At 39.9% G+C, this 16,891-nt stretch overlaps 1 protein-coding gene and 1 long non-coding RNA gene across 14 annotated transcripts in view; one reads left to right on the top strand and one right to left on the bottom strand.

Annotated features, from left to right (window-relative positions):
- The window catches only part of rdgA (retinal degeneration A), a 122,409-nt gene that overhangs the window by 7,519 nt on the left and 97,999 nt on the right, over nt 1–16,891 (bottom strand). For 5 of the 11 annotated variants that reach the window (NM_001201635.1, NM_001042799.2, NM_001103446.2 and 2 more), the window contains 8 exons: nt 6,991–7,129; nt 5,630–5,833; nt 3,970–4,114; nt 2,175–2,553; nt 1,927–2,107; nt 667–1,076; nt 306–599; nt 6–232 (listed from right to left, as the gene is read on the bottom strand). In NM_001201635.1, the coding sequence (NP_001188564.1) occupies nt 6–232; nt 306–599; nt 667–1,076; nt 1,927–2,107; nt 2,175–2,553; nt 3,970–4,114; nt 5,630–5,833; nt 6,991–7,129 (1,979 nt within the window). Of the gene's footprint in view, nt 1–5; nt 233–305; nt 600–666; nt 1,092–1,926; nt 2,108–2,174; nt 2,554–3,969; nt 4,115–5,629; nt 5,834–6,990; nt 7,133–7,401; nt 8,648–16,891 lie in introns of all 11 variants that reach the window. The other 6 variants (NM_001272437.1, NM_001298099.1, NM_001298098.1 and 3 more) reach the window with 3 other exon arrangements.
- lncRNA:CR43836 (long non-coding RNA:CR43836) overlaps nt 1–16,891 on the top strand; it is a 76,084-nt gene that overhangs the window by 27,034 nt on the left and 32,159 nt on the right. The window lies entirely within an intron of this gene.

Raw genomic sequence — 16,891 nt, 5'->3', positions numbered from 1 at the left:
CTCACAGTCGATGAAGCACCAATCCTGTGAGACCTTTGGATAGGAGATGGATTCCTCGAACTTGGTGTTGAGCATATTGCGCACATGCTCCAAATCGCACTGAGATTCGATTTCGATTTGACCCAACTTATTGGCCAATTTGCGTAGCATCTCCTTGTCATAGTGGTACTGCTCGTACTGTTGCATGGTCACGCGCAAAATGTGCAACTGCATCTTCTCCAGGGGATTCACTCTGCAATTGATGGCATAGAAATTTGCAAGTTGTTTGCCAGCTCTTGGGTAATAATCCCACAGTCATCACTCACTGAACATCGCCGCGTCCGTGCTTCCTTTTCGACAGCATCAGTGCCTTGTTGAGCAGCTCGATCTCGATCACCGATGGCTTGACGCGACATGCCTCACCATCCACCTGCATCGGAATGGTGCGTTTGGTGATGATCCTGGCCTTGCGGCACTGGCAAATGCACGTGCCATGCATGCCAGCCTGCAGCATGGGCAGCTGGTAGGTGGTCAGGCCAACAACCTCCATTAGTCCGTCATCAATCGATGGCTTGGAGGCGCCAAAGGAGTCGTTCCATGGATGGGTGCCACCGCCATAGCTGCAAAGATAATGTGTTAGTTGCAAATATATGTCATTTAAATCGTTGATGAAATGCTTCGACTCACCTGGGAATGTTTAGGAAGAGCACGGCATGGCAGCCGGCATCGCGTAATTTTCCGGTAAAGTCCTGACCATCACACTCGAGCGTCACCCATTGCGAGAGGTTGCGGTATTGGCGCAGAATCAAATCCTTGCCGCCCATCTGGCCGTAGTACATCTTGTTGCGCAGGCGCGAATTGAAGCGCTCCGGATGAGCCTCACGTGCCTCATGGAATTCCAAAGCGATGTGCGCGTCCACGCCGAAGGAGAAATAGTTGTTGATGACATTCAATGGGACATTGGGCTTGCTGCGATCGACATGGTCATCGGTGACGTCATCGTTGGGCGTGACCTTAACCCGCCAGCGATCCATTAGCACGCACTGGGACATCCCGATCTCGCGCAGTATCTTCCCGATCGGTTCGTCCGTGTAGCCCTGAAAGAAAATAGACTTTAAAATTATTGAGGCTTTTATGTGAAATGATTCAAAGCAATATTAGGTCTAAATTACACTAACTACAAATGAATACGAGTTAAATAGCTAATGCCATCAAAATGTCTACAATCGCTGAAGAGTTTTTCTTTTTTTTTTAGCTAGTAAGTAATAGAGACAAGCGTTTCTACTTTTTTCTACTTTTTTTTTCACTATTTTGTAAGCATATATGATTTTTATCGTATGTTTTTTTAGTACAAATATACTACTTTTACCATAAAAGAAAGCTTATACTTACTGTTGCACACAGCATTTCAATCAGAATTATTTGTATAAACCAGAAATGGTTCTAACAATTTATCTTTCAATCTTTCAAGTATTCTTATTTCTAGGTAGAAATTATGCAGCTATTGTCATTACTTTACTTAGGCGTCACTTTATATTACTCAAGAATTTACGCTTTCACGCTTTCAGTTGTTGTGGCCAACGCGGCGTATGAGTAATTTTTACGATTCGAAATAATATTGCTCATACGCACGGTTGGCAGAAACAATAACATTTCGTTGCCATTATTTTACTTAGACTTCACTTCATATTACTCTTCTTGCTGACTCGATAGTTTAGGCTTTCAGTAGATTATGTGGCTAACGCGGCGTATGAGTAATTTTTACGATTCGCAATAATATTGCTCATACGCACGGTTGGCAAAACCAAAATGTAAAATTTAAAGCTAACTAGTTTTTTTAATATTTCAAATTTAATTAAATTGTTACTGCTTTCTTCACAAATAGCAATTAAATTTGAAATGTGGTAAAGTGTACTCTTTGGTATCATAAAAGATAAGATTACTCACCCCTCCCCATCCGAGAGCGCGAGCGAGATCGTTGCCAGTGCCCAGGGGCAGGACACCAACCGCCGGAGCTGGCTGGAGCGGCGGTTGGATTTGATCCAGGACGGAAAGGACCCAGCCGACGGTGCCGTCGCCACCGCAAGCCAGCACCCGCAGATTGGGCGCCTTGCGGAACATGTCCAGGCTGCAAGGAAATTGTGGAAAATATTAAAAAAAAATATATACAAATATATATTTAGCGAAGTACTCACCCCATTTTGGGACCGCCTTGCGTAAGATCGAAAACCTGGCGCGGATTGAGCAGATGCTGGAATTTTCCCAACAGCTTGTGGCCCTGATTGCCGCCCGATTTGGGATTAATAAACACAATGACCGGGATTACCTCCGGCGATGGAATGGGCTTCACAATGAACGCTCGCGGCTCCTTCTTCTCCTCCTTGCCCTTCTGTCGCCGCTGCGTTTGCTTCTTGCTCTTGCCACCACCGCCACCGGCACCGCCACCAGCACCACCACCTCCTGATCCCGATGCGGCATTGTTCTTATTGCTCACGCGTATCGAGGACTTGAAGTTGCCCTTGGTTGGCAGCTTCACAATCCACGATGGCGGCACAATGATGGGCGCATAGTTGCCTGCGAAGGATAAACAGAGAGTGAGTAAGGACTAGAATATACTACGTTATTCCCATGAATATTTGTGGGTTCTCCTATGAGACAAAAAAAAAACAAACATCGGTAACAATAAACTCACTTATTTCTTTGAAAAATTTTCATTTTACGCTCCTTTTAACCCAGTTTGCACATATAATAGCTGACCAGGTTTTCAGGCTACCAAGGCCAATTGTGCGTGTGTGTGCAAAGTGTTTAAGAATTGCCAGGCGACTAAATTTAATTTGCCACCTTCGAAGTGGAATCGGATGGGAGAAATTGAAGCCCCAACATAACCGGCATACCAAAGAGCAATTATGAGCGCCGCAACTTGGCCAAAGGCAGCTCAAAAGGATACGAGCCCAGTTCAGCCAGACAAAGGACCTCAAACTCAACGGGCCACCTCACCATCTCGTAATTCTATTTCGTAGTGTCTTGTGTCCTCATCTCCGGTCTGCGTCCTCCGTCTATGTCCTGTCTATGTCCTTTTCTTGGGGCATATAACGTAATGGTGTCTGTGGCAGGGCAGGGCGAGTGTGTTAACAAGATGCTCATTGAGACACTTTACAAAAACGTGAACAGGAAGCGGTTAACTTGCCCCAGCTGCCACACTGCCATCATTGTCATAGTTGCACACAGTAGTTGTCGGTAGAGGAATTTCTATCTAATTTTGTATTTTCCCATTTTATTTTTATTTCCTTTTCTTTTTTTTTTACTTTTACATAAACATCAGCAGTGGCTGAGGTGGCGCACGTTGGCACTTGCTGCAATTATATTAATTGAAAATAGCTAAAGCTCCCTGGATATTTGAGGCGACTATTTGTGGCATAGGATGTTGCAAAATGCAACTATTTTCATGGAATACAAAGTAAACGTTGCACAAGCGGAACTTAAGGGTACGGCTTTCAGTTCGCTTGAGACTCTCAACAAGTTTTTAATCTTCTGAGTTGGTAAAGTTTTGATTAATGTATCCCAGCTATTAATCGAACTTTGTTTTGATATTTTTTCTAAACTTGCTCATTAAAATATTATTTTTGTTCTCTAAACTAATTTGTATGGCCTCTACTTGTTGGCGAAAGTTCTCTCTCCCTGTTGACTTGTCCCTGCAAAAACAAAGTATTTACACAGAACGAAAATAAAAAAAAACGTTGACCCTTGAGAGGTTCCTGAAACTATGCCACAATTTGTTTACCCACCAAACCAAACGAATGGAAAATGAAAGGACATGCAAAGGAAGGACCTCAAGAGGTCTAAAGGGTTCGGTTTTAATGCACAAATCTTAATTAAGTTAACGGACCGCAATTTATTTGCATGCACGTCACGTAATTAATCAAGAAAAAAGGGCAGGGGATGTGGAAAAAGGGGTGGGGGGGTGGTTGTAATGGGGGACAGTCGACTCACCCAGACGACATTCCTCGCCGATTTTGGCCTGGTTAAAACAGGCCTCCTTGTTGTGGTAAATCTCGTGGCACCACGCACAGGCCAACGCCACAATCTCCTTCGACCCAAATAGCTTGCTTTGCACCGCCTGCTTCATAGGAAAGAACTAAAGGGATAAGTGCATAACACGTAATAATATAATAATGTCCTAGTTCCAGAATCACTCTATATATATATATATATATATTTGTCACACAGAAGACGAACAAACTGATGTCGCTAAGAAATTCAAAACTAAATTCAATCAATTGCGTTTGTCGAAATCATTTAACAAACTGAATGTAACACTATTGGGAAATAAATATATATATTTTTTTTTAATTTTTAAAAGCATGCATACCAAAAAAAATCGAACAATTCAAAGTGTGAATTCGTTTTCGTGTATACCCGTTACTCTTTTTAGTCAAATTTTAAAAATAATGCTCCAAATATGGAATGTCATATCTCGTTGAGTTCGTATTTAAATTCCTCATCGAACTGTGTTCAAAAATTGGAATTCATTTTTATGACGATTTTTTGAGAATTTTGATGATGTTACCCCTTACAAAAAATGCAAAAAAAAAGACACAAATTTAATTTCCTTAAATCCCTCATAATTGATTGAAATCGTTAGCACTGACAATTAGCTGCTCAAAACAGTTATTATTTTATCTTTATGACCATTTTTAGCGAAGTTATGACGAAAATTCCGTTTCTAAAATCAAGTTTTTGCCAAAAGTCGTTTTTCCAAATTTCGCTTCTAAAATCATCAGTTTTTTGGCCACAACTTAAAAAATATTTGTCTGAATATGGAATGTTATATATCGTTAAGTTCGTAATGTAATTCCCAATCGAACTGTGTTAAAATATGGAAATTCCATTTTTTGAGATTTTTTGCCAATTTTTACGATGTTACCCCTTCCAAAAAATGTGAAAATTGACCCAAAAACTAATTTTCCAAAATCCGTCAAAAAGTGATTGGGATGGTTAGTATTGCTTATTAGCAACTCAAAACTGCTATTCTTTCATGTTTATGATCAGTTTTGGCCAAGTTATGACTAAAATACCCATCCAAAAAAACGTTTTTCCGATTTTCCATCCTAAAATAATCAGTTTTTTGGCAACAATTTAAAAAATAATTCTCTGAATACGGAATTAATTATAAATTATAAATTCCCAAACGAACTGCTATCATAAATAGAAATTGTAGTTTTTAGTCATTTTAAAAATAAACGTAAACTTTTTATTTATTATTAAAACAGAGTAACGGGTAACTGTGTTTTGTATTCGTTGCTATTCTTTTAGTTTCGTTTGTAGTTGTTAAAAACTCTGACTATCTGACTTTAAGTATATCTTATGTATTGGATTGTGACAAATAGGGGTATATATTTACTTTATCTCGATTTCTGGAATGTATATGATATATGTGTTCTATATTTTTGAATATTCAAATATGTAAAGCTTATTTAAAGCTCAGTTTTTTAGAAAACTAGAAAAAAACCTGCTTTATATTTGTATCTGAGTATCTGATTATGTAATGTATTTTTGTACTGAAAAACTAATGATATTTAACTGTACAAAAGAGTTAAGAAGAAATGAACACACATAGTAACTGGTGTAGTGGGTGTGTTGGCCAACCTACCTTGCCGCACTGCTTGCACTTGCCCTTCTCCAACTTGCGATGCACCCAATGATGATGGGTGGTGGTCTGCTCACGGTACTGCCGTATGCCCACATCCCGATAGGTGGGCTTACAGGCCAGGGTGCTCTTCTCGTTGACGAACGGTATGCAGTTGTGGTGGGCAACCAGTTGGCAGGCGGAGCACTTCATCCGCTGGCCGCTTTTCTAGAATAGCATAGAAATGCAGGGATATATGTATATATATATAGTGGCTGGATGCTGTGGTTTATGCAATTGAAACTCCTTTACGTTTAAATGATGAAGGACCCTGACCATATGGCTTCTGGGAAGAACCCCTTTGTATATGCGCCATGTAATTAATTTCGCGGCGCTTCGGCTTTTGTTTACGCTAATTAGCAAACTCGCGCATTTCGACAAAACCGCGTTCAAATGACGTTGGTGCTGCAACTGCCGCTTGCATTTGCGAAAATGTAAACTTTGACAATTAATTGCTGAGGTTGCTGCGGTTTGACAGGTGAAAACGGATTCCCGCCAACGATGCACAGCCTCAGGTGTCTGAAAGTTGTGTTATCCTTGCGAGAACTAAAGAAAAACAACCTTGTGCTAGTTGGCTTCACTTTTGCCGAAACTCGGTAGCATCGGTAGTCGTATCTCTACGCGCATTTGTATCTGTATCTGTATCTGTAGCTGTAGCTGTTTTTGTTTAATTGTTTTCGTTTCAACTTTAAATGGGATACGCCTGAGCTGGCCACTTTTGCAGATTGCCAAGCGAACGAAGATTTAAAAACTGGCAATTAAAGATGCTTTTTCTAATGGTAGTTTTGCCATATTCCCATAGTTTCTATGCGCTAACCTGGGCGCTCTCGACTTTTTACCTTAACCCGCCTTAATTTATGGCTGCAAATAGATTGAGATAAGACAGGACTTGCTTGCTTGCCACAGTTAGCTGGTCTGCCCCATGTGACTTATATTCCCCTTCCTCACTCACTTGACACAATGAGCCTGATAAAGTACATATTCTGTTGCTTTTGGCTGGTCGCCGCTGCCCCAAAGTGATGACACGCCCATCGTTCTTGTCCAAAATAAAAATAAAAGTAAAAAAAAAAAAAACAAAAGAGATGGTAAAAACCCTAGCATTTTTTTTTTCGCCTGTATTGCGTGAATGTTGGATGGACACGCAATAAATAAATTACGCTCACATGTATGTATGTAACCTGCCCCTTACATTGAGTTTCTTTTGTGTTAATTGAATTGGAAGGAATGCTTTTTTTTGGGGGAGTTAGGGGTGATGATTTCAATTGCGTTTGCAACTGCAGAGTTGAAACATCTATGGCATCTATAGCTACAAAGTATTCACTCACAATGCACTCCTCATTCAGGCAGCAGAGATCGCCGGAGGCGGAGGTGGGCTTCCAATAGTGCTCGCCCTGCACGGCATTCTCCGTCCAATCGGGCACAATCCGTATCGGTCTACGGGAGTTGCTGGCCGAAGCGGTACGCCTGCTTGGGTAGAAATAATAATAATAGTAATAATATAATAATATATAAGAATATAATATAGGTATATGGTATTTGAAATCGATAAGCACTGGAAACTATGAAGGCGAATTTTTCAAATTCCAAAGTTTGTGGTTTTTAGTTTAAGTTAAACTTTAAAGCTAGAAGTTTATAGCCCACTTTGATGGATGCATTCGCATTAATTTTAAATATTTTCCACTCTTCTTCTTTTTTTATTTTGCAAATATCCCCTGCTGAATATTGCAGGGACTCACCTCTTCCGGCGCCACGCCCCCAAAGAGTCGAGCTTCCGCTGGCGGAAGGCCGACTTCCGTTGCATACCGATTGAGGAGCGGCGAAAGCGTCGCACTCCGCCCGCTCCCGTTGCTCCACTGCCGGCCACGCCCCCCGCCACACCGCCCCCAACGGAACCGAAACTATCGCTGCGCTGAAGTCGTCGTCGTGGCTGCGGCAGCGACGGCGACAGAGGTTGCGATGCGGTGGAGTTGCTGCCATCGCTGCTGCTGCTAGTGTTGCTGCTGCTGCTGCTGCTGCTGCAACTGCTGATGCTGCTCCTGTGCAGCACGTTTCCCTCATCGTCCACCTCGGTCTCGTACTCATCCTCCGTTTGGAACTCCTCGCGAACAGCGTGCAGCAATCGCTCCATTCCGAAAATTGCTGCGGGTGTGTTGCTGCTGCTGCTGCTGCTGTTGTTGCTGCTGCTGCAAGGGCAATTGCTGCTGCTGCAGTTGATTTTGTTGCAAATATTGCAATTACAGTTGCAACTTTGTGTGCCTGCACTGTGACTACAGTTGCAATCGCTTTTGCTGCTAGTTCTAAGCTGAGTGTTGCTGCTGCTGCAGCTGATATTGTTGCAACTACAGTTGGTCACTATGTTGCTGTTGTTGCTGCTACTGCTAGTTGCACTGCCATTCGCACAGTTCTCTTCGCTTAAGCCGTCGATGTTGCAGTTGCAATAGATGTTGCTGCTGCAAGTTGTCGCGTTGCTGTCGCTGGTTTCTGTGCTGATGTTGCTGCTGCTGCAATTCAAGTTGTTGCATGTATCACTGTTGTTGCTGCTGCTGCTGCGCTTGCTGTTGTAGTTGCTGCTGTTGTTGTTGTTGTTGCTGTGGCTGCTGGCGTCACAGTTCAAATAAGATATGAACATGGTTTATACAGTGACTTATGTATTCTTTTTTTTCCACATCCGTTCCTCTTTTCCCGTTTGCTTTCTTCTACCTTGCTTTCTCTCGCTTTGCACGCTTTACATTTCACTTCACTTCATTACACATTCGTTTTCCTTTTTTTTTTTTTTTTTTTTTTTCTTTTTCAGTTGCTTATTTGCATTCAGCTCCCAATCTCGCCGCCATTCCGATTCCGATGCGGATTTCGATTTCGATTTTGGTGACTCTGCTGCTGTTTTTGATTCTGAATCCGATTCGGTGTGTGCCTCCACTTCTGCTACTGTCCGTTCTCGTGTCTGCGGCTGTCATTATGGCGCAAAAAGATTGCCCAGAGATTCTGTTTTTGGTTTCGGCTTGTTATTATACGTTTTTATACACTATATACTCCAGTAATTATCTTATAAGTTGTATGTATTATGGGATAGTATGGAATACTTGGGCATTTGGATATTATTTAGAGACGAAACTGAAATGCTTATTACTTCTGTAGCAACAGTGATTATTATTATTAGATTATATATATTATTTTTACAAAATTCCCTATTCTTCTTCTAATTTAATAATTCATTAAGTACATCTCTCATTTTGTTTTAAAAATTTAAAGAGTACAGCAAATTCGTAGTAAAGAACAGACCTTCGACCGTAAACCTTATTTGGATATCAAACTGCCCCTCTCGCTCACACACACACCCCCCCCCCCCCTTGCTGTCTCGCTCTAGCGCACAGCTAGTACTATTAGTGTGCGTGTGTGCTTAATACATTTGTATACATTTTGTTTATGTGCATTGTAATTAAATTCTTATCAGATGGAAATACATACAGAAAAATGTGACTCGATTTTCTAGGCACTTTTTTTGTGTGTGTGCGTGTTTTTTTTTTGTTTTTTTTATTTTTCTCTTTTTCAGCGTGGGCGTTTTATTGGCCTGACAAATTGTTGGTTTTACAGATTTTCCATGTCAATTGTCAAAGTTTTCCACGACTTTCTGACTTATATCCTTTCTATTTGCAGTTTTTTGTCGACGCTCCTTTGGGCGCGTTTTATGCGCTTGTTTTTGACACGCTACTCAAATTTTGGCATCCACGCTTGATTTACCATCAAATGTAGCGTGTCCGTGTGTACGGATATTTGTGTGGGTGTACATTCAACACACACGTACTTAAATTTCCATAGAACTTTTACATGGTTTTTGTGGCATTTTTAAAAATGTTGAAAACCTGTAAAAATCCCTTTAATTACTTGGTCAACTATATACATATTTGCAATTCATTTAACTCTTTTAACGATGCCAAGAATTCAGCAAGAAACTGGTTCTAAGTAAATGAAGAAAGGACAAGAAATTGTGTGGGCACTTTTTGTAGAGTTGCAAAATTGAATTGCAAATCAATTTGCCGACTGCAGTCTTAATATATCACAATGGACGCTTTTCCTTGGGCACAAATTTTCAGGCGGAAAGTCCAAGGGGGGGGGGGGGGCGGTGGAAAATCGACTTGAAATGGAAATCAATGTTGAGATGGCTTTGTGCTAATAGTTCATCAAATAACTTGGCAAAATCATTGGAAATTCCATTCCATTTCTCCTGCGTACCGAAGTGTTTGCTAAAATATACTGAACTTTAAGTTTTATATTCAATAACAAAATTGTGCAAAGAGTTATACACTTGCACTTTGTTGGCTTTACTAAATGGTATTTAGTACTTCAGATGACTACTTATTATATGCTGCTACTTTCGTTAGTCATTGCTGCCTTAAAAGTCTAAATACAATCAGCGAACAACCCATTGATATGCTGGACATTCAAAGCAGTTACGCCCCCCCCCAAAAAAGAGGCAATCATCCCCAATTAGAATCGTTTGATACCAAATATGAGTGACCACAGGAAAACTGAAAGCGCCGAAAACACAGACAAACCGAATAAAACGAAGCCAAGCAAGAGACGTAACAAAACTTGAAACGCAATTTCAATTCAAATGTGATTAATTTCGATGTCGACTGCCTTTGAAGAGGTTTTGGACATTGCGGCAAGGAAGGGGGAGGTGTGGTGGTGGTGGGTGGAAAACCAATGGGTAATGGGTGTGTGTGGGTGGGGAAAAGCGGGGCAAAAACCGGGGAAAAGCGGGCAAGCGCTCGGCTAATGAAAGGCAAACTGTCGTCAATGGTCCGGACTTGGTAATGGGATTGAGATTCCGGTGAGTAGACAGCTCCACCGCCACCACCGCCTCTTCTGGCCAACTTTTGCCATCTTTTGCAGTGTGGCCCCATTGACAAAATCGATAAAAACCTTGAAATATCTTTGCGTATTTCAATAATGACACTTTTCATTCGCCAGCGAGCCATTTGACTTTGACATAATAAAATCGAAAATAAAAATGCACAAATAAATAAATAAATATTCAAAAGTGCTGCATGAGAAGAGAGCATCATCAAAACCGCATAAAAAATATATATATACAATAGATATCTTTAACATTCCCAAAAAGGAATTTCGGTCTCTCAGCTGGCCATTAATAATCGCCCACAAACTGATCCTGTATCGATCCTTCCGATATATATATATATATATATAACGAATATACAACGAATACATCATCCACATTCATTTGCACATTTAAGCCAATGCGAAATCCATTTGAGCTGGCCCAAATGAAAAATTATCCGCACGTCCTGGCCATCGTTTTCGTCCTGTTCCTTTTCTCCTTCATTTTGAGATTGCGATTAATGCCCTGGCATCGGAATTGAAAACGTGGCAACAACTTTCAAGCATCTTCTTCCAAAAAAAAAAAAAAAACAAAAAACTCGGATTGTAGCCTCCCCAAAATGGGGTTTCTGACTGGAGTGGCACATCCTGTTCCTGAGCTGCGAAATGGCAACAACTCGAGAAAAGGATTTAAAGCTAATGAATATTAACAATAGCCCGGCCACTTAGGGCTGCACTGCGAGAAATTGGTCAGTCGCTTGTCGCAAAAAGCACGAAAAGTACTTTATACTTATTTTTGTTCTTATTAGATGGTTTGCTAGCAAGCCAATTGCTCTTATAGATTCGAATTTCAAACATCTCTTTGATTTCTTTCCGTGTAACCGTTGTGCAAAAGTAGTGCATCCGGCAAATGGTCAGAGATTGGGCTCACAAAAGCGAGGGGGCTGGCGGGGTTTGCGTGGAGGAGTAGGTCGAGCCGGACTAAACGAGCCCGGGCTGCAAATGAAATTAATATTCTTAATTGGCATTAAGCGTTTGGCCTGCCGGTGAGTTGTATTCCTGCGGGCGAAGTGGGTGGACTCCCCTTGATAACAAGGCCAAAACATTTCAATAAGCGTAGAGCAACAGGACCTGCAAAATATGCATGGCAACGGTGGTGGAGGAGGAGGAGGAGTAGGAGGAGGCGGAGGAGGAGGAACAGTCGCAGGACTAAGGACGAATCTGTAGAGAAAACTTTGCAGACGGATACGGATACGGATGCGAAGAGACCCTGATCCAGATGCTGATGTTCACCCTGACATTTCTATTCAGGCCGCAGGGCCTTCAGTGTCTGTGTCAAAAAGTTTTGCCAACAATTAATAAACTTAAAGGGGAATCAAAGAATTTTACAACTCGGCAAAAGCTCACAAGCAGCAATAGAAAATGGAAAAATATTCCTGACAATTTTTTAAACCCCACCAAAACAAAAAAAGGTGATGCTTTTTTCTTATCGTTAAAAGATTTAAATGTATTTTTTTTTTTTGTAGTGCAGAGTGCCTTGAACTCCCATATCTGGCTGAAATCTCAATTGTTTATATTCCGCTTCCGTTTCGCAACTCTTTTGACCAAAACTGGTAGCTGCTTGCCTAATCTATTGCACAATCTGAAATTATCTAGGTCTACTAAAATTTATGAATGAATTTAAGCGGCTGGGCAAACAAACAAAGGCTCCACGACAACGAAACTCTTAAAAAAGACAAAACATCTGACTGCTTAGTAAAAAAAAAGAGTCACATGTTTTTTAGAAAAGACAGCCAATTTAGAAGGTTATTCATAGATTCCACTATTAAAATGTAAATGTGATTAAAATGTAATACATTTCCATTTTATCTTCGCTTTCTTCAGCACTTTAATTGAAATACTTTGTGCGCTTTGTTTGCCAGCCAAAAGACGACAAAGACATCATATTTTCCGCTTTTTTTAATATTTTTTTTTTTTGTTTTTGCTAAAAATACTTAAGTTAATTATGAGAACAGGCAGCGAGCAAGTCAAACATTTCAAATCTAAAACATGTGTGTGACTTGATATTTATTTTTAAATCAGCAATTATATGTGTGTTTTTCTCGCTTTTTCACCGCACAACATGCGGCAGGTGGAAAATGCGGGACGTGGCGGGGAAGGGTTGAAAAGTCTCCATCCCATTTCCCTTGGTTTTAAGTGTAAAATTAATGCCGACATAAATTACGATTGAAAATTAGTTGCCGATAATATTGCCATACGCTTCGATTGAAGATGCATATGCGCGGCTTCTCGATGAATGCGATTATTTCTTCAATTTGAATTTTATTATTATTATTATTATAAACCGCCGGCTCACGTGGCGTATGCGCAATCTGTAGACCCCTTCGCCCATTTCGCCGCCAATTGCCATTCGAAAATTTCGTGGGCGTGGCCGGCCGGGCTCCCCTGATTTGTGTCTTGTGATGTTTTTGGCTGGCCGCAGCTGGCACAACAAGCCAAAGCGTAAAAATGAGGGAAAAGAGGAAAATAACAGCAGCAAATCGACAATAAATCAAATCAAATAAACGAAATGCGACGTACTTTGACTCGCTCGCCCCTCCTCCCTCCCTCCCTCCCCCCACCAACCTTTGCTTTTCTCAGCCAGAAAGCCCATATAGTTTTCGCCATAGTTTCGCCATCGCTGATAAATGAGTGCAAAATTCTCGAAATGTCATGGCTGGCAGTTGGCCTTTGGGTTCAAGCAGTAAGAATATTTGTGCATACTCGTAGTAAATGTGGAAGTTGGCCAAGAAGATGGCACAAAACCAGCGCACAATAGGGCCGATAAATGGCGAGGTGTTGGTCTAGCAATTATCCGATAGAAAAGATTTTGGCAACGATCTCGAAGTATTGCAATGTTGCTGGCTCGCTTGAGTTTTGTTTTGCAGTTCAGCGCAAGTGTATCTAGATAGATACAAATCTGAAAGGAGTCTGAGTGCCGGATAAATTCATAATTTTACATTGCAGTTGCTAATATTCATTATTGCTATGCATACGCATTATGTTTATTATTCAAATGCTTGCGAAAAATATACTCAAAATTGTAGCCATCATTGTGGAAAATTGTTCAAACATGTGTACACATTGATTTTCTGCCAAGTTATCGTGTAATACTTAATAATTTGTGATTGGGCCAAAGTCCAAAGAACCAAATTGACGGCTTGCCAAGCAAGTATGCCATACTATTCCCATATATACCACATATGTATGTACATGTATATAGTACATATATGAACTATCGGCGTTCTGGGGTTAAAAATTAACAACTTCATGCTGACCGCTCAGCATTGAACTCTCGATGAACCCTGACAATAGCATTTAATTCGCACTTTATATCGATGGTTGTGTTTATGTATTTGTTGCTTCGGTTTTCTGCTTTTCAAGTTCATCGGTTAATTGAATTGAAATTGTTGAATTTCCGTCGCTTTTGACTCAATTAAAACACACACTTGAACGTATTTCGGTTATTTGATTGGTTACTATTACTTATAGGCCCAATTGACATCGTTTTGACCCTTTGCACACTTTCTTTTGATTTATTTATTTATTTCGAGCTACACACTTTGTTGCACTTTGCTGGCATTTTTTAATTTAGCGATACGCACACGCACGATGCGTTATTTTATTAATTATTCTATACATTTTTTTTTTTTGGGCTACAATTTTCCGCCAGATTTTCCGCTTTTCCCCCGTTCTATAATATTCTTTTCGGTTCTTTTGCTGGCGGCAGCATCCAACCGCACAAGGCAACTGAGCGGCGGGCGAGCGAACTGAAAGTGAACAAGAGCGGCGACTGCGACGCCGGCAGCGACGGTAGCTGCGGCAGCGGCGGCAGCATCACTTTGGCACTTTGTCACCTCAAATGCTGCCGCTTTTCGCCATTTCACTAGACGCCACAACAGCGTGGTGAATTTTCCACAGCCGCATCGGCGATCAGTGCCGAGCATTTGGCTATGAAAGAGCTGACAAATAAGCCGATCTTTTAAGTAATATTTTTCTTATAGATAAAGTATTTTTAAATGCTAACCCAAAGTTTACGCTTCTATATATATGTATTTCTAGAAACGATCATATCACGATCATCATATCATATATGCCAAGTAAAACCATTGCCGTAACTCAAGAATTAAGTTAGCTAAATGAATACTTTCTAGCTAGTTTGTAGAAAAAATGTATTTTATTCGAACCAATATGTATAGATTATATGAAATTTTGCTCAAACTTTGTTTAGCATTTTGAAACTTTTCTTTAAACTTTTCTCCTGTTTTTGTTGGCATCACTGGTATAGTGATCTCCCTTTGATTTGATTTTTTTTTTTGTCGGCTGTTGCTTTTTTCGCCAGCGATTTCCATTTGGATCGTGATGGTGACATTTTCTCGCTCTGCCGCCGTCGCAGTCGTCGTCAGAATTTCTGACGTTTTCGCTGCTTTGTCTCGCGCTTTGATTGTTCAGTTTCGCTTGGCATATTTTCGCTTTGTGCCTTTCAATTTGCATTTCAATTTCGCCTCCGTGCGCCCAGCCTCACCTACGCCCTTGCCGCCGCCACGCCCCCCATGCACCGCCCAACGCCCCCCTTTAAGTGCTGACGTAGTTGTGGCAAAGGAAAACGCGATAACGGAACGCAAAACAAAAAAGAGCCAAACAAATGTTTCATAAAACTTAATTGTGTATAAGTGTTGTTGCCGCTGTGGATGTTACTGCTGCTGCAGCATGTGTTGCATGCCGCCTGCGTCAGCAGCAGCAGCAGCAAAATGCGGAACTGCGCCAAAAGAATGGAAACCGAATAAAATAATAGCACAAGTGCAGACTGAAGATAGACTAAAGCAATGCATTTATTATCTTCTGTTTGTGTTTTTCTTGGTTCAAGATTTTTATTGTCTTGTTCTAAATTTGTAGCTTGGCTCCCGGAGTTTTAAATTGGATTTCTTTTTTTTTTTTGGTACAGCACTCGTGGTCTTACATAGTTCAAGATGTAAAGAAACGGGAAAACACCGAAAAATATTTGTTGTTCTAAAAAAAAACTGAATATTTATGACAAAAATTTGGCTTATGCCAAAATTTTATATTCACGAAACGGATTTTTATCATAACGTGACTAAAAATGGTCATATAGCTGTAAAAATAACTGTTTTGAACAGCTACTTACCAATACTAACTATCCATATCATTTTTTGACGGATTTTGAAAAATTAATTTTTCGGCAAGTTTTCGCATTTTTTGTAACATCATCAAAATTTGCAAAAAAATCTAAAAAAAATTTATTTCCATTTTTGAACACAATTCGATTGGAAATTTAATTACGAGCCCAACGAGGTACGACATTCCGTATTCAGACAAATATTTTTAAAGTTGTGGCAAAAAAACTGATTATTTGATGACCAAAATTCAGAAAACCCGATTTTGCCATAAAGTTGATATTTACAAACGGTATTTTCGTCATAACTTGGCTAAAAATGATCATAAAGATGTAAGAATAACTGTTTTGAGCAGCTAATTACCACTGCTAACGATCCCTATTATCCCTATTTTGAAGTTTTAAGTGAAATTAATTTTTGCCCAAATTTTCGCATTTTTTGTAAGGGGTAACATCATCAAAATTTGCAAAAAATGGCAAAAATATAGAATTTCCTTTTTTGAACACAGTTTTATTGGAAATTTAATAACGAACTCAACGAGGTATAACATTCCATATTTGAACCATAAGTTGAAATGTTGTGATAAAAAAACGGATTATTTTTTTTACAAAAATGACACAGAATCGATTTTTTGAAAAAAGTCAATATTTCCGATTCGTTTTTATTGTATAACTTGGCTAAAAATTGTCCCACAACTAAAATATTGACCGCATTTTACTCCTAATTACCAATACTAACGATCTATATAACTTTTAGAAGGACTTTGTAAAATAAATTTTTGGCCAAATTTTCGCATTTTTTGTAAGGGGTAACATCATAAAAATTTGCAAAAAATTGAAAAAATATAGATATCCAATTTTTGACTACAGTTCGATTGGAAATTGAATTACGAGTTCAACGTGGTATAAAATTGCATATTTGGACAAATATTATTACTTTTATGATCAAAATACTTCTGGAATTTGAGATATTGTTGTTTAATGTGAACACTTCGCCGTTGTTGTTGCTAATTTTTTTACAACTCCGATAATCTTTACAATCGCTTTAAATACCATGCTTGATAAGCAAAATAAATATCTATGTTTCACAGAACAGTTAGCTCAATCAGGGAATAAAGCAAATTTGGAACACAATCGCATATCCCCCGAGTTTTGTATGCTAATTTCGTGTATGCAAAACTTTGCAATCCCCAGCGGTCCTCTTGCGAACCGCC

Source organism: Drosophila melanogaster, chromosome X (assembly GCF_000001215.4).
Source record: "Drosophila melanogaster chromosome X".
Classification (NCBI taxonomy): Eukaryota; Metazoa; Arthropoda; class Insecta; order Diptera; family Drosophilidae; genus Drosophila; species Drosophila melanogaster.
Note: the sequence above shows the minus strand (reverse complement) of the source record. Positions and strands in the feature narration are given on the sequence as shown.